General features: G+C 37.5%; 1 protein-coding gene across 1 annotated transcript; it reads left to right on the plus strand.

Moving 5' to 3' along the window:
* Positions 1-4,893: 4,893 nt before the first annotated feature.
* On the plus strand, positions 4,894-23,516 carry SUCNR1 (succinate receptor 1). Its single transcript, XM_032631605.1, has 3 exons — positions 4,894-4,945; positions 8,733-8,932; positions 21,401-23,516. The coding sequence occupies exons 2-3, from the start codon at positions 8,816-8,818 to the stop codon at positions 22,352-22,354; spliced, it is 1,071 nt and encodes a 356-aa protein (XP_032487496.1). The 5' UTR covers positions 4,894-4,945; positions 8,733-8,815; the 3' UTR covers positions 22,355-23,516.
* Positions 23,517-23,729: the final 213 nt, after the last annotated feature.

Consider the following 23,729-nt stretch of genomic DNA (forward strand, 5'->3'; position numbering starts at 1 on the left):
GTTGCTGGGTCATATGGTAGTTCTATTTTTGGTTTTTTAAGGAACCTCCACACTGTTGTCCATAGTGGCTGTATCAATTTACATTCCCACCAACAGTGCAAGAGGATTCCCTTTACTCCACACCCTCTCCAGCATTTGTTTGTAGATTTTCTGATGATGCCCATTCTAACTGATGTGAGGTGATACCACATTGTAGTTTTGATTTGCATTTCTCTAATGATGAGTGATGTTGAGCAGCTTTACATGTGCATCTTGGGCATCTGTATGTCTTCTTTGGAGAAATGGCTGTTTACGTTTTCTGCCCATTCTCTGATTGGGCTGTTTTTTTTTTTAATATTGATCTACATGAGCTGTTTATATATTTTGGAGATAAATCCTTTGTCCATTGGTTGGTTAGCAAATATTTTCTGCCATTCTGAGGGTTGTCTTGTCGTCTTGTTTGTAGTTTCCTTTGTTTTGCAAAAACTTTTAAGTTTCATTAGGTCCTATTTGTTTATTTTTGCTTTTATTTCCATTACTCTAGGAGGTGGATCAAAAAAGATCTTGCTGTGATTTATGTCAAAGAGTGTCCTTCCTATGTTTTCCTCTAAGAGTTTTATAGTGCCTGGTCTTACATTTAGGGCTCTAATCCATTTTGAGTTTATTTTTGTGTATGGTGTTAGGGAGTGTTCTAATTTCATTCTTTTACATGTAGCTGTCCAGTTTTCCCAGCACCACTTATTGAAGAGGCTGTCCTTTCTCCACTGTACATTCCTGCCTCCTTTATCAAAAATAAGGTGACCATATGTGCATGGGTTTATCTCTGGGCTTTCTATACTGTTCCATTGTTCTATATTTGTTTTTGTGCCAGTACCATATTGTCTTGATTACTGTAGCTTTGTAGTATATGAAGTATGAAGTCAAGGAGTCTGATTCCTCCATCTCCATTTTTTTCCCTCAAGACTGCTTTTGCTATTTGGGGTCTTTTTTGTCTCCATACAAATTTTAAGATTTTTGGTCTAGTTCTCTAAAAAATGCCACTGGTGATTTGATAGGGATTGCACTGAATCTGTAGATTGCTTTGGGTAGTATAGTCATTTTCATAATATTGATTCTTCCAATCCAAGAACATTGTATATCTCTCCATCTGTTTGTGTCACCTCTGATTTCTTTCATCAGTGTCTTATAGTTTTGTGCATAAAGGTCTTTTACCTCCTTAAGTAGGTTTATCCCTAGGTATTTTATTCTTTTTGTTGCAATGGTGCATGGGATTGTTTCCTTAAATTCTCTTTCTGATCTTTTGTTGTTAGTGTATAGGAATGCAAGAGATTTCTGTGCATTAATTTTGTATCCTGCAACTTTATCAAATTCATTGATTAGCTCTAGTAGTTTTCTGGTGGCATCTTTAGGACTCTCTACGTATAGTATCATATCATCTGTAAACAGTGACAGTTTTACTTCTTCTTTTCCAATTTGTATTCCCTTTATTCCTTTTTCTTCTCTGATTGCCGTGGCTAGGACTTCCAAAACTATGTTGAATAATATTGGTGAGAGTGTACATCCTTGTCTTGTTCCTCATCTTAGGGGAAATGCTTTCAGTTTTTCACCATTGAGAATGATCTTTGCTGTTGGTTTGCTGTATATAACCTTTATTATGTTGAGGTAGGTTTCCTCTATGCCCACTTTCTGGAGAGTTTTTCTCATAAATGGGAGTTGAATTTTGACAAAAGCTTTTTCTGCATCTGTTTCTGTATCTATACTGTTTTTATACTTCAATTTGTTAATATGGTGTATCACATTGACTGATTTACATATACTGAAGAATCCTTGCATCCCTGGGATAAATCTCACTTGATCATGGTGTATGGTCCTTTCAATGTGATGTTGGATTTGGTTTGCTAGTATTTTGTTGAGGATTTTTGTATCTATATTCATCAGTGATATTGGTCTGTAATTTTCTTTTTTTGTAGTATCTTTGTCTGGTTTGTTATCAGGGTGATTGTAGCCTCATAGAATGAGTTTGGGAGTGTTCCTTCCTCTGCAATTTCTTGGAAGAGTTTGAGAAGGATGTGTGTTAGCTCTTCCCTAAATGTTTGCTAGAATTCACCTGTGAAGCCATCTGGTCCTGGACTTTTGGTTGTCAGAAGATTTTTAATCACAGTTTCAATTTCAGTGCTTGTGATTGGTCTGTTCATATTTTCAATTTCTTCTTGGTTCAGTCTTGGAAGGTTATGCCTTTCTAAGAATGTGTGCATTTCTTCCAGGTTGTCCATTTTATTGGCATAGAGTTGCTTGTAGTAGTTGCTTATGATGCTTTGTATTTCTGCAGTGTCCATTGTAACTTTTCCTTTTTCATCTCTAATTTTATTGATTTGAGTCCTCTCCCTCTTTTTCTTGATGAGTCTGACTAAAGGTTTTTCAATTTTGTTTATCTTCTCAAAGAAACAGCTTTTAGTTTTATTAATCATTGCTATTGTTTCCTTCATTTCTTTTTCATTTATTTCTGATCTGATCTTTAGGATTTCTTTCCTTCTGCGCACTTTGTTTTTTTTTTTTTTTTTTTTTGTTGTTGTTGTTTTTGCTGTTTTCTTCTTTCTCTAATTGCTTTAGGTGTAAGTTTAGGTTGCTTATTTGAGATGTTTCTTGTTTCTTGAGGTAGGATTGTATTGCTATAAACTTCCCTCTTAGAACTGCTTTTCCTGCATCCCATAGGTTTTGGGTTGTTTTGTTTTCATTGCCGTATGTCTCTAGGTATTTTTTTATTTCCCCTTTGATTTCTTCAGTTATCTCTTGGTTATTTAGTAATGTATTGTTTAGACTCCATGTGTTTGTGTTTTTTACATTATTTTCCCTGTAATTGATTTCTAATCTCATAGCGTTGTGCTTGGAAAAGATGCTTGCTATGATTTTAATTTTCTTAAATTTACCAAGGCTTGATTTGTGACCCAAGATATAATCTATCCTGGAGAATGTTCCATGCACACTTGAGAAGAAAGTTTAATCTGCTGTTTTTGGATAGAATGTCCTATAAATACCAATTAAATGTATCTGATCTATTGTGTCATTTAAAGCTTGTGTTTCCTTATTAATTCTCTGTCTGGATGATCTGTCCATTGGTTTTAAGTGAGATGTTAAAGTCCCCAACTATTATTGTGTTATTGTTGATTTCCTCTTTTATAGCTGTGAGCATTTGCCTTATGTATTGAGGTGCTCCTATGTTGGGTGCATGTATATTTATAATTGTTATATCTTCTTCTTGGACTGATCCCTTGCTCATTATGTAGTGTCCTTCCTTGTCTCTTGTAACATTCTTTATTTAAAAGTATATTTTATGTGATATGAGTATTGCTACTCCAGCTTTCTTTTGATTTCCATTTGCATGGAATATCTTTTTGCATCCCCTCACTTTCAGTCTGTATGTGTCCCTAGGTCTGAAGTGGGTCTCTTGTAGACAGCATATATACGGGTCTTGTTTTTGTATCCATTCAACAAGCCTGTGCCTTTTGGTTGGAGCATTTAATCCATTCACGTTGAAGGTCATTATTGATATGTATGTTTCTATTACCATTTTCTTAATTGTTATGGGTTTGTTTTTCTAGGTCCTTTTCTTCTCTTGTGTTTCCCACTTAGAGAAGTTCCTTTAGCATTTGTTGTAGAGCTGGTTTGGTGATGCTGAATTCTCTTAGCTTTTGCTTCTCTGTAAAGTTTTTGATTTCTCCATTGAATCTGAATGAGATCCTTGCAGAGTAGTGTAATCTTGGTTGTAGGTTCTTCCCTTTCATCACTCTAAATATATTGTGCCACTCCCTTCTGGCTTGTAGAGTTTCTGCTGAGAAATCAGCTGTTAACTTTATGGGAATTCCCTTGTATGTTATTTGTCATTTTTCCCTTGTTGCTTTCAATAATTTTTCTTTGTCTTTTTTTGTCAGTTTGATTACTGTGTGTCTTGGCATATTTCTCCTTGGGTTTATCCTGCCTAGGGCTCTCTGCTCTTCCTGGACTTGGGTGGCTATTTCCTTTCCCATGTTAGGGAAGTTTTCGACTATAATCTGTTCAAATATTTTCTCGGGTGCTTTTTCTCTCTCTTTTCCTTCTGGAACCCCTATAATGAGAATTTTCTTGCATTTAATGTTGTCCCAGAGGTCTCTTAAGCTATCTTCATTTCTTTTCATTCTTTTTCTTTATTCTGTTCCATGGCATTGAATTCCACCATTCTGTCTTCCAGGTCTCTTATCCATTCTTCTGACTCAGTTATTCTGCTACTGATTCCTTCTAGTGTATTTTTCATTTCAGTTATTGTATTGTTCATCTCTGTTTGTTTGTTGTTTAAATCTTCTAGGTGTTTTTTCTTTAATTCTTCTAGGTCTTTGTTAAACGTTTCTTGCATCTTCTGGATCTTTGCCTCCATTCTTTTTCTGAGGTCCTGGATTATCTTCAGTATCATTATTCTGAATTCTTTTTCTGGAAGGTTGCCTATCTCCACTTCATTTTGTTGTTTTTCTGGGGTTTTATCTTGTTCCTTCATCTGGTACAAAGTCTTCTGCCTTTTCATTTTGTCTATCTTTCTGTGAATGTGGTTTTCCTTCCACAGGCTGCAGGACTGTAGTTCTTTTTGCTTCTATTCTCTGCCCTCTGGGGGATGAGTCTATCTAAGAGGTTTGTGCAAGCTTCCTGAAGGGAGGGACTGCAGGTGGGTAGAACTGAGTTTTGCTCTGGTGGGCAGAGATCAGTAAAAGTCTAATCTGCTTGTCTGCTGCTGCGTGGGGCTGGGTTCCCTCCCTGTTGGTTGTTTGGCCTGAGACAATCCAGCACTGGAGCCTACCTGGCTCTTTGGTGGGGCTAATGACACACTCTGGGAGGGCTCACACCAAGGAGTACTTCCCAGAACTTCTGCTACCAGTGTCCTTGTCCTCATGGTGAGCCACAGCCACCCCTGCCTCTGCAGGAGACCCTCCAACACTAGCAGGTAGGTCTGGTTCAGTCTCCTATGGGGTTACTGCTCCTTCCCCTGGGTCCTGAGGCAGACACTACTTTGTGTGTGCCCTCCAAGAGTGGAGTCTCTGTTTCCCCCAGTCCTGTCAAAGTCCTGCAATCTAATCCTGCTAGACTTCAAAATCCTATTCTCTAGGAATTCCTCCTCCCATTGCTGGACCCCCAGCTTGGGAAGCCTGACGTGGGGCTCAGAACCTTCACTGCAGTGGGTGGACTTCTGTGGTTTAATTGTTCTCCAGTTTGTGAGTCACCCACCCAGCCGTTATGGGATTTGATATTATTGTGATTGCACCCCTCCTACTGTCTCATTGGGCTTCTCCTTTGTCTTTGGTTATGGGGTATCTTTTTTGGTGAGTTCCAGTGTCTTCCTGTTGATGATTGTTCATCAGTTAGTTGTGATTCTGGTGCTCTCTCAAGAGGGAGTGAGCACACGTCCTTCTACTCTGCCATCTTGATCCAATCCCCCCTGCATTAAATTCTTTTGTATATTAAAGGAATTAATAAGCACAGTGTTGTTACAGAGTGAGTGCTCAAAAAACGTTAGTGAAAGTTATTAACATTGGATTTAATTAATATTTTGATTGTCTTTCCCACTGTTTTCTTTTTCTTATTGAATTTCCTGATTGGTGCCCCTGGTTTATATTATATTTATATGCTCTTGCATTCATAGCTCATTGCATTTTCATATATTATCTCATTTGATATTATGGACATTATGAGTTTTATGGGGTAGGAATTATTATCCCCCTTTTCGAAACAAGGAAATCAAGTTTTGTTATCTTTTCACAGAGCGCACAGTGAGTAAAAGGCAAAACCACGTGAGAATTCACTAACCTTTTTTCACCAAGCTTCCTTTTATAAGGTCATTTGGAATGGATATTCCTGGGCAGCAAATATTCTAACATTGATGGCATTGGATTGACATGATCATTCTGAGGAAGTCTTCTCATTTATTACAAACATCTGTAATAGCCAGAATTTATTTAGCACTTAGTATATACCCCATACTACATATGTATAAACTATGTGCTTCTACTATCTACATAACAACTCCATGAGACTGACACTCTTATAGTCCCTGATTTACAGATAAGAAAACTGAGAGCTAGTAAGTGGTAAAGCCAAGGTCTGAAAGGAAAAAGTTTGTCTCCAGAGCTGGTGCTCTTAACCAGTACGCTGTATTACCTCTTAGTAAATTATACTGCAAACTTACTGCTTTCAAAGTTTCATTTCTCCTCAACCAGTAAATTTCAACATGTCACATTGTTTCTAAAACAAAACAAAATAAGACCAAAACCAAAAAAAAAAGGAAATCCCCAAACACTGTCCCCATTGAAATTTTGAGTGCTGAATAGAAATATTTCCTAGGAGATTTGTACTCTCACAGGCAAGACTGCTACATAATTTGCAGAGTCCAGTGCAAAATAAAATTAGAGGATCCTATTTTAAAAAGTTATTAAGAATTCCAATTAGAATGTGACAGTAGAGCATTAAATCAAGTATGTTGTCCTGTGGAGCATGAGACCCTGTATGACTAAAAGGTAGTACATCCATGATATGGACCCAAGCAGGGCCCATAACCCTGTACCTGGCCTTGGCCCAGCACATCTATCCTATTGTAGGCTCCAGTAAGGCCTCGTAATGGAACAGAAGCACTGGAGACCTCTTATTGAGTCTGTCTCAGAATTACTCTAGTTTTTCCAGTGACAGCCCTCTGAAGCAATGGGACCATTGGTGAAGTAAGACTTGGGAGGGAAGCAAGGCTACCAGATCTGCTGTGAGAAAGGAGAAGCAGAGACCAGATTTCATCTTAGCAGTCCAGACTGAGATAATGGTCCGGATGTGGGGAGAAGAAAGAGGAAGTTCTGGGGAACTCCCACTATCCCACAAAGAGGGAATCACCCTTGCCTCCCATCAGAATGGTGGCAGAAACCTGTAAACTATATCCATTTATTTTGGTCATTTGGATGGGGGTCCATGTTAATTTGTTTAAAATTGGTAAGGCTGGCACTGGTCATTCAAATGCTTTGCTTTTTGCACTTTTAAAATTGTAGACAAAGAATAGATTTTAGTTTTCCTTCTAAAGGTAGAAAAGAGTTGTATTTCTGAAAAATAGTTGTCATTAATTTTTTTAAAAATAAATTTATTTATTTATTTTTGGCTGCATTGGGACGTCGTTTCTGTGTGCGGGCTTTTTCTAGTTGTGGCGAGCAGGGGCTACCCTTTGTTGTGGTGCGCAAGCTTCTCATTGTGGTGGCTTCTCTTGTTGCAGAGCATGGGTTCTAGGTGTGCAGGCTTCAGTAGTTGTGGCACGCGGGCTCAGTAGTTGTGGCTCAAGGGCTCTAGAGCTCAGGCTCAGTAGTTGTGGCGCACGGGCTTAATTGCTCCACGGGCACGTGGGATCTTCCAGGACCAGGGCCTGAACCTATGTCCCCTGCATTGGCAGGTGGATTCTGAACCACTGTGCCACCAGGGAAGTCCCAGTTGTCATTAATTTTTGATCTTTGATTCAATCTGTGGTGTACATCAAAAGTATTGTCATTCTGTATTGGAGGAAATCAAGAATTAGAGCAGGTTTGAATCAAAATACCTCTCCTTACTGATTCTGTGATCTTGAGAAAGTTAATTAACCTCTCTGAGCCTCAGTGTTTTTTAATCTGTAAAGTGAGAAAATTTTTTAATCTGTAAAAAAATTTTCTCACTTTAATCTGTAAAGTGAGAAAATTTTAGAAATAATAAACAAACTCAGAGGATCTTTATAAGTATTCAATACATAAAAGTGCTTAGTGCAATACCTGGCACATCACAAGAATTCAACAAATTATAGAGACATTATTTCATATAAATATGCATATATGAGTACACTTGTATTTCATGTATATATATACTTTTAAGTATATAATATAGGTAAATAAATACATATGTGTGTATACTTATAAAATATATTTTTTAGATTTCTGAGTTTTGAGTTCTTGTATATCAGAGAAAGGGAAATACTTGGCTAGGAGGACTGGCTGCAATAATTTCTTTTGGGGCTTCTGTCTGTCACTGCCAATTGAACATTCAACTTTTATGGCATTCATATTAAATTACTACTGCCTGCACAATTAGGAACTTTTTCAGCATCATCCCTATGCTTCAAATCAAGCAGACTGAGTGTTTACTTGAGTATAAATCTAATATAATCCTCAGAAAAAGCCAGGTGTGTTTCCTGTTTGAAATGGTGGTTATGTGTTTCCAGGTGTTATGCAGAGCATTGATTGGGATGCATAAATTGCCTTCTATTGAGGATATCTTACTTAACTGCCACCTCTCTCCCTAATCCCTGGCTACCTGATGTATTTTTTATATGTCTCTTGTTTTTAATCACTGAAAATAAAATGGGAAATACCTGAAGCTCTAGTATCCCTTTTGATAGTACACTGACAGCATATATCCAGCTTTGCCTCCAAAATTTCAGTTTTATAGTTCCCTCAAATTTGTTGAAAACAGCTGTTTAGTTATTACATGCCCAATACAGAATTTGCCAAAATTTGCGAATTTGAAAAATGAAGAAAAAACAGAAGCAATTGTAAACCCAACACAAACAGTGCTTTACCTTTTCTTATTATTTAAATATGCAAATGAACATGGAAATAATGAGTGCTTCTCTGTTGTTTTGCTAGTGAATGGAATAATTTCAACAGCAGTCGTTTTAAAACCTATATGTGAAATGTGTTTCCCATGAAATGAGTCATTTGTTTTGTGTCTGAACTTCTCAGGAAGTTTGCTTACATGAACATCTGACTTGGAGGCTTGACTGAAGAAATTTCTCCTGGACTTTTGAATTATTAATCTTGCCTGCATGATATGCAAATCAGTCTGCACTAACTACGGCCAGCAGCACAGCACTGTGTCAGAAGCTGTGTCAAGTGGCTGGTACAGAATTTCTGTCAAGGGATCAGGGCCTTCTGACACAATGGTAAGCTCTAATGCAACTTATGTTGTCAGGTATATAAAGTAATGCTAGACCTCCCAATAGTTAAGGGTTTCTTTTAAAAGTGGCCTGTGAACAATTAAGCTTTTAAGTAATGTTTAAATGAACTGTCTGAACTGTCATTTGTAAGTACATGTAGAACAGCAAAAGAAAGGAAGTCATAGTTGTTTCCTCATTTATTTTTTACCAAATTTTGTCTTGTTTTAACTGCCAAATACTAAATTAATTTTTATTATTATTTTAATAAAATAATTTATTTTATTAATAAATATTAAATTTATTATATTAAATTTAATACTAAATTTATTTTATTAAGTACTAAATTTATTTTATAATTTATTTTATAAATTTTATTAAATTTATTTTATTTACTAATGTCTTGGTAACTGATATTTCAACAAAAAGAGTAATTGGATTTACTTAAATACATATAACTACTTATAGAAAGTAATTTAAAGTTTCTAAATCAGATGAAAGAATCTAGTCTATAATATTTGCATGTTCAGAAAATAATGTGTTAGAGGAAATTTTAAGGCATTCCAGAAATGAAATTTAGCATTTATGTTTGTAAAAATTACATTATTCAAGAATATATATAGTTCACCAAGGAAAAAAAGAAAATTGCAGAAACTATTGCTATTACACCTTTCAGAACTTTTAATAATTGGTGAAGTACTTTTAAAGAACTTCATTAACACACAAGTTGATACCATACTATCACTTTTTAATATCTTGATTTCTGGTGTAATTTTTGGAATATATAAAAATATATTAAAAATGAAGTCATCAATATTAAATGATTGTATATTTTTAGTGGAACTATTTTCATTCCGTTTATCAATGAAAAATTAATTTGTTTATAAATTACTCATTGCTATATAAACTTGTAGTTAAGAATTAAAATTTTATAAATGTTCTTTGTTTAATTGTGATGATTATAAGAAAAAGCAGTTTAAAAGCTAACAGACTATCAAACATATTTTTAAATTTAAGTTTTAAAAATGTTCATTTTTAAAAGGCTGAATACAATTAAAGTGAAAGAAACATTATTCCCAAATTAAAAATGAGAACTACTGATCTGCTTATGTAAGTAAGTTGAATATTATTTATAGTTTAATACCTCTAACAGGTTTGGATATATTTTTATAAATATAATTAAAGAATTCACTTTAATTGCCAATATCTAAAGGAAAAAAAACTGTTAAAAATAATTAATCCAAATCAGCTATAACCTATTTATTATGATGTCTATTTCCTAAAAATTAAAAATATAACCACTACAAAGCAGGAGAGAAATATTAATTTTTCATGAGAGAAGTTCCTCTTCAACAGGAATTTTGTTTAAAGGACTAGCTTACTTCATCAATTTGTAGAATTGTGATGGCCACACTAAAAACACATGCAGCTACAAATATCATCCAATTTGAAATCTAAAAACTGTGGGTCCTGGTGAGGTTAAATTGGTTTACAAATATTAGACAACCTTACCTTTATAAAACCACAAATTACTAATATTGGACTTAGAAAAATTATTTTAAGAATGAAATAAATGTATCAAAAAAGCAGATTATAAAACATCATAAAGAGTATAATATCATTTTTGTAAAGATAAATTCAAGTATATATCAAAGTGTAGGAGGGTATCCAAATATTAAGAATGGTTGGTTATAGAAATTTTTGATTTTTTTTTTTTTTTTTTTTTTTTTTGCCTGCCTTTTCTGAGTGAGTGTTACATAATAACAGGTGTTTTTAAAAGTTATTCTTTAAAAAAATGAATGAAGCAACCACTCTAAGCAGGACAATGGTTAGTCATTCACTTCCCTTATTCTAGTTGTGGTGTTCTTTATCCCTGCTACCTCCCTTAATCTCTCAATCTCAGTGGATGGCTCAAAAGCAGAAGAATTCTCTGTGGCATCAACATGGTCCCTACCTGCCCGAGTGGTAGCTATTGGTAATCTGGCTTCTAGTTATACAAGTCTTCATGGATGTATTTTTCTTCTATGGCAGGCAAAGCTTTAGGCTACACATAAGTTACTGACATAAGTCAGTACATTTAAGAACTGACTAGGCAGAAAGATAAGAATTATGACTAGAAAAGGAGGAAATACGAAAATAAAACAAGTAAGTTTCTTGTCATAATGAGACTTCCTATTGTCTTAATATTCATTTGAGTGTGTGCATCAGAGTTTTGAGTATTCCCAAAATAGAGTTGCCTAGAGCTGAGCCTTGAGAAACTCCAATATTTACAACTTGGGCAAAGAAGGATTAGACCATAAAAGAGTCTACAGAGAGAGGAAGGAGGACAAGGAGATTGCCATGTCATAGAAGGCAAGGAAGGGAGAACTTCCAGAAATTGTGGAATGGGAAGTTGCTGGGAATAGAGTAAAAAATAATATTGAAAAATTACCAGTGAGCTAGAAAATAAAGCCTATTATTATTTTTTAAAAGACCATTGACCTTCAGCTGTATTCCTAAGAATTTTAATATTATACATGCTGATCTGCAGAAAAAAATAGGAAGTCCAGATAAACCAAAAGGAGAAAGGACACAATAAAAATTATCTGGAATCTCATCACTAGGGATAAAAGTATTAATACTTTGGTACATGTCCTAAGCTTTCTAAGGTTTATTAATTTCAGATGTAAATTTCTAATTTTTTTGTTAATTTTAATTAAAAAATTGATCTTAGAAGATATATATATCAAATTTTACCTTCTACAACAATATGTCTAAATCACAGCTATCACTACTCCAGTTGCCAGTTTTGAATATTTGTCATACTATATGCAGCATCATCTTTTATAGGGAAATAGAGCAAGGAGCTTAATTTGGTGGATTTACTACTTATCTGACCTTGGAGGAAATATTTATAAAGATGTTTTGTAAACAGTCAAGTGTTTATATTCCTCTTTCCACTGAGCAAGCATTTACAGACCATCTACTTACCTGGTAGTCACTGTACCAGGTGTAAAATGTAAACTGTGAGTAAGATAAAGTTGTGAGAAACGCTAAGAGCAAGATAAGTATACAGGGTGGTCTCGAGGGGCTGCTAATTAGACTAGGGAGTCAGAGATCCTATCTTGGGAAACCCACACTTACACTGAGGTCTGAAAGAATTGTAGATGTAAGACAGAGTATGTGATGGAGCAAGGATCATAGGGGGAAAATGTCAGAGAAAATGTCAATGAACTGAACATTAGGAAAGTTGTCTGTGCATTCAAAGAGCAGGAAGAAAGATGAGAGAAAGGAGGAGAATAATACCAGGTGAGGCTGAAGTGGAGTCCAGGAGCCAGACCATGCAGGCCTTGAAGTCTCATTAAAAATTTTGGACTTTATTACTTAGACAGTAAAAAATTATTGAAACGTTTTGGTTGAGTAGAGTAATATGATTGGAATTTTGATTGTAGTTTTTTTTTTAAGATTGTTTAGCTATCATGTTGAAGGTAGATTAAAAGGGGGCCAGAGAAGATGTGAGGAGACCATGGAAGGTTATGGTATAGTCCAAGATGATAGTAGCCTGGATTAGAATGGTGATGAAGGAGATGGAGCAATAGTGGTGAACTGGAGAAATATCCAGACAGTATAGTCAACGAGACATGGATAGTTTAGTTGTTATTGGAGGTGAGCAACAGATGACTTCAAGGATGTTGCTTGGATGTCTGAGGTGACCACCTGGGTAAATGGTGTGGCCATTCACTGAGTTAGGTGGAGGTACAGCAAGACTGAGAAGGAAGTTGGAGAGCTTGTATAGGATTTCTGGAGGTAGAGGTACCTCTGAGAGATCAATCCGTGGTAATAAGTATAAACCAGTAGAGCTTATAAGACAGGTCTGTGCTGGGATAAACATTGAGAGGTTGATATGTGGATGGTCATTAAAGATAGAAAGTGGATGAGATCATCCGGGCAGAGCCTAGATAAAGAAGGAGTTCAATACTGATCCATTAGAGATATACATTAGAGATCACTTTTTGTGTTGTACATTCTCTGGGTTTGGATGATGCATAATGACAAGTATCCACCATTCCAGCATCATACAAAATAGCTTCACTGCCCTAAAAATCCTTTGTGCTCCACCTAATCATCCTTCCCTCCCTCCCCCTAAACCCCTGGTAACCCCTGATCTTTTTATTATCCTTATAGTTTTGCGTTTTCCAGAATGTCAGAGTTGGAATCACAGAATGTAGCCTTTTCAGATTGGCTTCTTTCGCTTGGTAATATGCATTTAAGGGTCCTCCACATCTTTTCATGGCTTGCTAGCTCATTTCTAGAAAGTCCTTGTGGCCACCACATGGCCTCTGACTGAGGTCTCTCCCCACTAATCCATTCTGCTATCAGACTAATCTTAAAGTACCGATTTCATCACCACCTAGTGGTTCCCTGTTGCCTGTCTCAGCAAGTCAAAACAATTGGCTTCACTTTTTATGGTCTTCTTATTTGTTTATATATTTATTTATTTATTAACATCTTTATTGGAGTATAATTGCTTTACAATGGTGTGTTAGTTTCTGCTATATAACAACGAGAATCAGTTATACATATACATATATCCCCATATCTCCTCCCTCTTGTGTCTCCCTCCCACCCTCCCTATCCCACCCAAGGTGGTCACAAAGCACTGAGCTGATCTCCCTGTGCTATGCAGCTGCTTCCCACTAGCTACCTATTTTACATTTGGTAGTATATAGAATTCTGTGCAACTCTCTCACTTCGTCCCAGCTTACCCTTTCTCCTCTCCGTGTCCTCAAGTCCATTCTCTACATCTGAATCTTTATTCCTGTCCTGCAACCTTGTCTTGTTCCTGATCTTAGTGGAAATGGTATCAGTTTTTCCCATTGAGAATGATGTTGGCTGTGGGTTTGTCATATATGCCCTTTATGTTGAGGTAAGTTCCCTCTATGCCTACTTTCTGGAGGGTTTTTATCATAAATGGTGTTGAAATTTGTCGAAAGATTTTTCTGCATCTATTGAGATGATCATATGGTTTTTCTCTTTCAATTTATTAATATGGTGTGTCACACTGATTGATTTGCCTATATTGAAGAATCCTTGCATTGCTGGGATATACCCCACTTGATCATGGTGTATGATCCTTTTAATGTGTTGCTGGATTCTGTTTGCTAGTATTTTATTGAGGATTTTTGCATCTGTATTCATCAGTGATATTGGCCTGTAGTTTTCTTTCTTTGTGACATCTTTGTCTGGTTTTGGTATCAGGGTGATGGTGGTCTCGTAGAATGAGTTTGGGAGTGTCCCTCCCTCTACTATATTTTGGAAGAGTTTGAGAAGTATAGGTGTTAGCTCATCTCTAAATGTTTGATAGAATTTGCCTGTGAAGCCATCTGGTCCTGAGCTTTTTTTTGTTGGAAGATTTTTAGTCACAGTCGCAATTTCAGTGCTTGTGATTGGTCTGTTTATATTTTCTATTTCTTTCTGCCAGTCTCAAATGGTTGTGCTTTTCTAAGAATTTGTCCATTTATTCCAGGTTGTCGATTGTATTGGCATATAGTTGCTTGTAGTAATCTCTCATGATCCTTTGTATTTCTGCAGTGTCAGTTGTTACTTCTCCTTTTCATTTCTAATTTTATTGATTTGAGTCTTCTCCCTTTTTTTCTTGATGAGTCTCGCTAATGGTTTATCAATTTTGTTTATCTTCTCAAAAAACCAGCTTTTAGTTTTATTAATCATTGCTATTTTTTCCTTCATTTCTTTTTCATTTATTTCTGATGTGATCTTTATGATTTCTTTCCTTCTGCTAACTTTGGGGTTTTTTGTTCTTCTTTCTCTAATTGCTTTAGGTGTAAGTTAGGTTGTTTATTTGAGATGTTTCTTGTTTCTTGAGGTGGGATTGTACTGCTATAAACTTCCCTCTTAGAACTTCTTTTGCTGCATCCCATAGGTTTTAGGTTGTCCTGTTTTCACTGTCATTTGTTTCTAGGTATTTTTTGATTTCTCCAGTGATCTCTTGGTTATTAAGTAGTGTATTGTTTAGCCTCCATGTGTTTGTATGTTTTACAGATTTTTCCCTGTAATTGAAATCTAGTCTCATAGTGTTGTGGTCAGAAAAGATACTTGATATGATTTCAATTTTATTAAATTTACCAAGGCTTGATTTGTGACCCAAGATATGATCTATCCTGGAAAATGGTCCATGAACACTTGAGAAGAAAGTGTATTCTGTTGTTTTGGATGGAATGTCCTATAAATATCAATTAAATCCACCTTGTTTAATGTATCATTTAAAGCTTGTGTTTCCATATTTATTTTCACTTTGGATGATCTGTCCATTGGTGAATGTGGGGTGTTAAAGTCACCTACTATGATTGTGTTACTGTCGATTTCCCCTTTTATGGCTGTTAGCATTTGCCTTATGTATTGAGGTGCTCCTATTGAGTGCCTAAATATTTACCATTGTTATATCTTCTTCTTGGATTGATTCCTTGATCATTATGTAGTGTCCTTCTCTGTCTCTTGTAATAGTCTTTATTTTAAAGTCTATTTAGCCTGATATGAGAATTGCTACTCCAGCTTTCTTTTGATGTCCATTTGCATGGAATATCTTTTAAAAGCCCTTCACTTTCAGTCTGTATGTGTCCCTAGGTCTGAAGTGGGTCTCTTGTAGACAGCATATATATGGGTCTAGGTTTTGTATCCATTCGGCCAGTCTATGTCTTTAGGTTGTAGAGCTTCATCCATTTACATTTAGGTAATTATCAGTATGCATGTTCCAATTACCATTTTCTTAATTGTTTTGGGTTGGTTATTGTAGGTCTTTTCCTTCTCTTGTGTTCCTTTAGCATTTGTTGTGAAGCTGGTTTGGTGGTGCTGAATTCTCTTAGCTTTTGTTTGTCTGTAAAGGTTTTAATTTCTCCATCAAATCTGAATGAGATCCTTGCTAGTTAGAGTAATTTTGGTTGTATGTTTTTCCCTCTCATCACTTTAAATATGTCCTGCCACTCCCTTCTGGCTTGCAGAGTTTCTGCTGAAAGATCAGCTGTTAACCTTATGGGGATTCCCTTATGTGTTATTTGTTGTTTTTCCCTTGCTGCTTTTAATATGTTTTCTTTGTATTTAATTTTTGACAGTTTGATTAATATGTGTCTTGGCGTATTTCTCCTTGGATTTATCCTGTATGAGACTCTCTGTGCTTCCTGGACTTATTTCCTTTCCCATACTAGGGAAGTTTTCAACTACAATCTCTTCAAATATTTTCTCAGTCCCTTTCTTTTTCTCCTCTTCTTCTGGAACCCCTATAATTTGAATGTTGGTGCATTTAATGTTGTCCCAGAGGTCTCTGAGAGTGTCCTCAATTCTTGTCATTCTTTTTTCTTTATTCTGCTCTGTGGTAGTTATTCCCACTATTTTATCTTCCAGGTCACTTATCCATTCTTCTGCCTCAGTTTTTCTGCTGTTGGTTCCTTCTAGAGAATTTTTAATTTCATTTGTTGTGTTGTCCATTGTTGTTTGTTTGCTCTTTAGTTCTTCTAAGTCCTTGTTAAATGTTTCTTGTATTTTCTCCATTCTATTTCCAAGATTTTAGATAATCTTTTCTATCATTACTCTGAATGCTGTTTCATGTAGACTGCCCATTTCATCTTCCTTTGTTTGGTCTGGTCAGTTTTTACCTTGCTCCTTCATCTGTTGTGTGTTTCTCTGCCTTCTCATTTTGCTTAATTTACTGCATTTGGGGTCTCCTTTTTGCAGTGTGCAAGTTCGTAGTCCCCATTGTTTTTGGTGTCTGCCCCCAGTGGCTAAGGTTGGTTCAGTGGGTTGTGTAGGCTTCCTGGTGGAGGGGACTGGTGCCTGTGTTTTCGTAGGTGGGTCTGGACCTTTGCTTTCTGGTGGGCAGGACCACATCCAGTGGTGTGTTTTGGGGTGTCTGTGACCTTATTATGATTTTAGGTAGCCTCTCTGCTACTGGGTGGTGTTGTGTTCCTGTCTTGCTAATTGTTTGGCATAGGGTGTCCAGCCCTGTAGCTTGCTGGTTGTTGAGTTGAGCTGGGTCTCAGCATTGAGATGGAGATCTCTGGGAGAGCTTTCGCGGTTTGATATTATGTGGAGCCGGGAGGTGTCTGGTGGACCAATGTCTCAGCTCTCCCACCTCAGAGGCACATTCATCACAACTGGCTGGAGCACCAAGACCCTATCAGCCACATGGCTCAGAAGTAAAGGGAGAACAAAAGAAAGAAAGAAAGGATAAAATAAAAAATAATTATTAAAAATTAAAAAGAAAAAAAAGAAAGACAGATATAAAAGAGCACCAAAGCAAAAAACAAATCCAGCAATGATAACAGGTGCTAAAAACTATACTAAAAAAACAAAAACAGACAGAGAGAACCCTGGGACAAATGGTAAAAGCAAAGCTATACAGACAAAATCACACAAAGAACCATAAAATACACACTCACAAAAAGAGAAAAAGGAAAAAAATATATATATATCTTTGCTCCCAAATTCCACCACCTCAATTTGGGATGATTCGTTGTCTATTCAGGCATTCCACAGATGCAAGGTATATCAAGTTGATTGTGGAGATTTAATCCGCTGCTCCTGAAGCTGTTGGGAGAGATTTCCCTTTCTCTCCTTTGTTCTCACAGCTCTCAGGGTTCAGCTTTGGATTTGGCTCCGCCTCTACGTGTAGGTCGCCTGAGGGCATCTGTTCTTCACTCACAGGGTTAAAGGAGCAGCTGATTCGGGGGCTCTGGCCCACTCAGGCCGTAGGGAGGGAGGGGTACGGAGTGCGGGGCGGGCCTGTGGCGGCAGAGGCCGACGTGACGTTGCAGCAGCCTGAGGCTCAACTTGCATTCTCCTGCGGAAATTGTCCCTGGATCCTGGGACCCTGGCAGTGGCGGGCTGCACAGGCTCCCCGGAGGGGAGGTGTGGATAGTGGCCTGTGCTCCACACAGGCTTTTTGGTGGCGGCAGCAGCAGCCTTAGCATCTCATGCCCGTCTCTGGGGTCTGCGCTGATAGCCGCCGCTCGCACCTTTCTTTGGAACTTGTTTAGGCGGTGCTCTGAATCCCCTCTCCTCGCGCACCCCAAAACAATGGTCTCTTGCCTCTTCGGCAGCTCCAGACCTTTTCCCGGACTCCCTCCCAGCTAGCCGTGGTGCACTGGCCCCCTTCAGGCTGTGTTCACACAGCCAACCCCAGTCCTATCCCTGGGATCTGACCTCCGAAGCCCGAGCCTCAGCTCCCAGGTCCCGCCCACCCTGGCAGGTGAGCAGACAAGGCTCTCCGGCTGGTGAGTGCTGGTTGGCACCGATCCTCTGTGTGGGAATCTCTCCGCTTTGCCCTCTGCACCACTGTTGCTCTGATCTCCCCCACGGCTCCAAAGCTTCCCGCCTCCATCACCCGCAGTCTCCGCCCATGAAAGGGCTTTCTAGTGTGTGGAAACCTTTCCTCCTTCACAGCTCCCTCCCACTGGTGCAGGTCCCATCCCTATTCTTTTGTCTCTGTTTTTTCTTTTTTCTTTTTCCCTACCCAGGTACGTGGGGAATTTCTTGCCTTTTGGGAGGTCTGAAATCTTCTGCCAGCGTTCAGTAGGTGTTCTGTAGGAGGTGTTCCACGTGTAGATGTATTTCTGATGTATTTATGGGGAGGAAGGTGATCACTACGTCTTACTCTTCCACCATCTTGAAGGTCTCCTATGTCTTGTTTTTAAGACTGACAAGATGAAAGTGTCTAAATGCTGATCAAAAGGATGCAGTTGAGGCGGAGAAGCTGAAGAGACAGTAAAGAGACAAGATGGTTAACGTGTAGGAATCTTGAGAATTTGGGAATGAGTTGGATCTGGAGTAAGTCCAGAGGAATAGATATTCTCTGCTGTCACAGGAAGGAAGGAGGAGAGGACAGTAACAGAGGAAGGAACCAGAGAGTGGACACCCAGTAGACGGGCTCTGTCTCAGGGTTTTGTAGGCAAAACTCATCCATGATGAGTAGGACAGAGGTTTAAAAAAATTGGAAAGGTATGACAACGAAAAATGTAATAAGTCGTGGGCAATGTGAGAGAGCAGTAGAATCACATAACCTCAAACACAGAGTGAAACCAATTTGCATGGTTCTTCAGCATCGTTCAATGTGTCTGCTGCCTGAGGAAGTTCCAATCTAGCTTCTTCTAGTGTTGGACTTTGTGGCAGGTTGCCATGGAAAGCCTTGAGGAGAGGAATTTAGAGGAATCTCAGAGGAATTTAGGATGTTTTAAAGTAAGTGATTAAAAATAACGTATCAAAATATTGCATTTATCATATGTACAATTCCATGAATTATTTTTGTAAATAAAACACTCTCAAAGTAGCAGCGATCTTGGGAACTCCCTAGCAGTCCAGTGGTTAGGACTCTAGGACTCAGTGCTTTCACCTCAGGGGAGCTCGGATCAATCCCTGGTTGAGGAACTAAGATTCCGGAAGCCTCGTGGCACAGCCAAAAAAAAAAGAAGTAGCAGTGATCTTCAACTGAAATAAAACATTTGAATTTGACAAAAATCAATAAAAGTTCTCCAGATGCCTTCATTACAGAAAATTCTGCTCAATGTTTGCATGCTTCCCAGAAGAGGCAGTTCTGATGCATTTGTTCTTATTTTGCTCTATTTACCAAAATACTTTACTAAGAGAATCATTTGATTGCAACTAACACTCCAAGGCCTATTTGATAGGAAATTTTTAGAAAATTTTATTTTCAACCTTGCTTTTTTCTTACTAGAAATAAGTAGGATTTAATATTTCAAAATGGCAATCCAGTACATTTTTAAGAAATTCGATTCTTTAAATAGTCTATCCGACCACAAATAATCTTGCCTCTTTAAAGAGAGAAAGTGGCAGGTGAGCAAGACTTTTGAAGTTTGAATGAATCAGATTGCTTATTTTCATGGCCCCTATTCAGAAGGGGCTATGATTGTGGTCTGTTACTAAATGTATGACCTTTCAAGACTCAGTGACTTTGTGTATAAAGTGAAAGTAATAACAATCCCCAGTCCCTTATGTCACTGTATTAAATGAGATAATCCTCGGAAAGTGGTGAGCACAGTGCCTAGTACACTATAAGCTTTCAGTAAATAGTGGCCACTGGTATTATTATTACTAATATTTTCAGCTTCATATTTTAAATTTTTAAAATCATGTTTTAACACTGGAGTTGTACAGATTCTATTAAATGTTAAGAATACTATTTTGAGCACTATATTTGTTGCTAGGTCTGCCATAACAAAATGTTTTGGACTGGGTGGCTTAAACAACAGAAACTTATTTTCTCACAGTTCTAGAGGCTAGAAATCCGAGATCAAGGTGTCGGCAGGTTCGGTTTCTCTTGAGGCCTCTTTCTTTGGCTTGCAGACGGCTGTCTTCTGACTATGTCCTCACATGGCCTTTCCTCTATGTGCATGCATCCCTGCCGTCTCTTTCTCATCATATATGGACACAAATATCTATGATCTCATGTAACCTTAATTACTTCTTTTAAGGTCTAGCTCCAAATATGGTTAAATTCTGAGGTACTGGGCTTTGGGGCCTCACCATAGGAATTTGTGGGGAACACAATCCATCCCACAACAAGCATGCTGAAGTATGTAGTGAAAGATCACTGCGTGTGGTGCAATAGGCTGAAGGTCAAATTCTGGCTCTGGCATTTGGTGACCTGTGATTAGTAATTTAATTCTTCAACCCAGGTTGTTCTCATGTCTAGTAGGATGGAAGTGGGATTGAGTTAAATGGATTCTTCTGAAAATTAGAGATAATATTTGTGATGTGCTGGGCATATAACATGTCAATAAATATGTTGTCTTGTTGCAAAAAATTTTTAAAAACTGGCATTGTGTTTTATAAACTTAAAACAACAAGCATAATCCTTTGTCAATATGAAAACATAAAGCTATTAATATTGCAAGACTAGAGTTATAAGAATCCCTGTTTCCTCTTCTAGGTTATGGTTCAATTAAATTTAACTCAGATGATTTGTTGAACAACTGTGATATGCTAGGGACCACAGTCAATCCTGAAGACACACATTGAATTCGACTCTTCACTTACTTCACTGCACTTTCTCTTGGCCTCCTTGTGTTTGTCAAGTCCTCTATGCATGTTTCCAGGTCTGGGCCTTTGCATGTGCTTTTCTTTATGTTTGATACTCTTTATCATTACCTGATATGCACTTATTTGATTAGTTCCTGATTTTTCCCGAGAGTATAAATTATTTGAGATGAGGAGCTTTGTTTTACTCATGGCTGTCATCCCGTGTCTAGCACACAGTTCAAAGGAACTCAATAAATATTTGTGGAAATAATATATTAGTGATATATATGTACATGATTATGTTTGTATACATATGCACTCCTTACTAACGTAACCAACTCTCTGCAGTTCAACTTTTAAGTGTTATGATGTTGATGTTGCTGAGGTTCTGCAGTTTTATCTTCAGTCGTAGTCTAGTGATTCATCCTTATATTTTCTCTCTCTCTTCTTTAGGCATGGAATGCAACTTGTGAAAACTGGCAGGCAGTGGAGGCTGCTCTGGAAAAGTACTACCTTTCCATTTTTTACGGGTTTGAGTTTATTGTGGGAATCCTTGGGAATACTGCTGTTGTTTTCGGCTACCTCATCTGCCTGAAGAACTGGAACAGCAGTAACATCTATCTCTTTAATCTCTCTATCTGTGACTTGGCTTTTTTGTGTACCCTCCCCATGCTGATGAGACATTATGCCCAGGGAAAATGGACATATGGGGTTGTGCTCTGCATAAGCAACCGATATGTACTTCATGCTAACCTCTACACCAGCATTCTTTTCCTCACTTTTATCAGCATCGATCGATACATGCTCATGAAGTATCCGTTCCGGGAACACTTCCTACAAAAGAAAAAGTTTGCTGTTTTAATCTCTTCGGCCATTTGGGGTTTAGTAACCTTAGAGCTTCTGCCAATACTTCCTCTTATAAATCCTGTTACAGCTTCCAAAAGCACCAACTGTACTGATTATGCAAGTTCTGGAGACCCCCGTAATGTCCTCATTTACAGCATGTGTCTAACCTTCTTGGGGTTCCTCATTCCTCTTTTTGTGATGTGCTTCTTTTATTTCAAGATTGGTGTCTTCCTGAAGCACAGGAGCCAGCAGCTCTCTACTGCTTTGCCCCTTGAGAAGCCTCTCACCTTAGTCATCATGGCAGTTGTGATCTTCTCCGTGCTTTTTACTCCCTATCACATCATGCGAAATGTGAGGATTGCTTCACGCTGGGGGATCTGGAAGCAGACCCCATGCACTAAGGCCACCATCAACTCCTTGTACATTGTGACTCGGCCGTTGGCCTTTCTGAACAGTGTCATCAACCCTGTCTTCTATTTCTTTATGGGAGATCATTTCAGGGAGATGCTGATGAATAAACTGAGATACCTCTTCAAGTTCCTTACATCCTTCAGAAGATGAGCTCACGGACTAACATTTTCATTCAGGGAAAATTGAGGTGCTTGTGTAACAGACTGTTTTACACAAGCAGATGTAGGCCAGTTAGTGTTTGATTTAACTCACAGACGTAAATCAGAGAGGGTCACAGATTTGACCCTGTTTTAAAGGCATGTTGGACCCAGGGTGTGTGAAAAGGAGAAAATGGGAAGTATTTATTGGTTTCTTGACCTAAGCACTGAAAGGAGTTGGACTAGCACCGTCTAATGTTTGAGCACGTAAGTCCAAAATTCTAGGTGTTATAAGACCTTCTCAATCAGTGTACAAGGAACAGAAGATGGATGAAGCAGCAAGTTGTCTGTGTTTAATCACTGGTCAGATTGTAAAAAGAACAATTTTGTTGGCACCATTCTGTATGTTATTCATACAATCCTATAACTTTGTGTGAGAACCAAATAATAGAAGATTGGTCATATGCTATTAAATATTGTTGCTAGAAGTGCTCGTGAGCATATTTAGAGTAAACAGTAACAACATGAGCAGAAAGCAATATAACGAGTTCAAGGATGCCTATATTTCTTTATATTGATCATGAATTGGGGTCAAGTTGTAATTTTAAGCCCTTTTTTATTGTATGGTTTTTTAGTGAAAAGAATCCTATAAAATAGAAAGAGATGGTTTAATAAAGAGAGCAATATGAGATGGTTTAATAAAGAGAGAGACATATTTGAGCTTGGATCTCAGGAGACTTGGGTATAAATGATTTTATGCGAATGCTAGAGAGAGATACCAAGGATAACTGCAAAAATTCCAAAGTCATAGAACAAAGCACCTACCAGGAAACCCAAACCAAGACAAAACAAAACAAAACAAAAGTGAGTGCACTGTTTTTATAATGACTGTGCCATCTGGCATTTTATGATCACAATTTGATTGTCAGTGCATGGAAATATATTAAGTTCATTAGCCTTCCTGATCTTGATTAAGTAGTAAACTTTAAAATATATTAATAACATAAAACCAGCAAGTAAGAGGAAATGAAATGGTAAGACCAAAATTTGTTGGGTTATTTTCCCTTTCAGGAGGAAAAAAAAATCACGGTTTTTCCACCTCCCCACACACATTTTTTTTTTTTTTTTTTTTTTTTGGTAAGCAATGGGATCATTTACAAGGACAACTTTATCTTGAGAAAGTGACTCACATCTTCAATGAGACATTTTCATAGAACATTACCTAAGACCATTGGAGGGAATGTTCTAAACAAAATGCAGTGTATGAACTTGCAGAATATATGGAACATTTATGTATATATCAATATAGATTATCTCAGGAGGGCTACTTAGACACCATTCCATGCCACAAAACAAATTTAGGGGAAAAAAATGAGTGCTGCCTTAGC

The sequence above is a fragment of the Phocoena sinus genome, chromosome 4 (assembly GCF_008692025.1).
Source record: "Phocoena sinus isolate mPhoSin1 chromosome 4, mPhoSin1.pri, whole genome shotgun sequence".
Classification (NCBI taxonomy): domain Eukaryota; kingdom Metazoa; phylum Chordata; class Mammalia; order Artiodactyla; family Phocoenidae; genus Phocoena; species Phocoena sinus.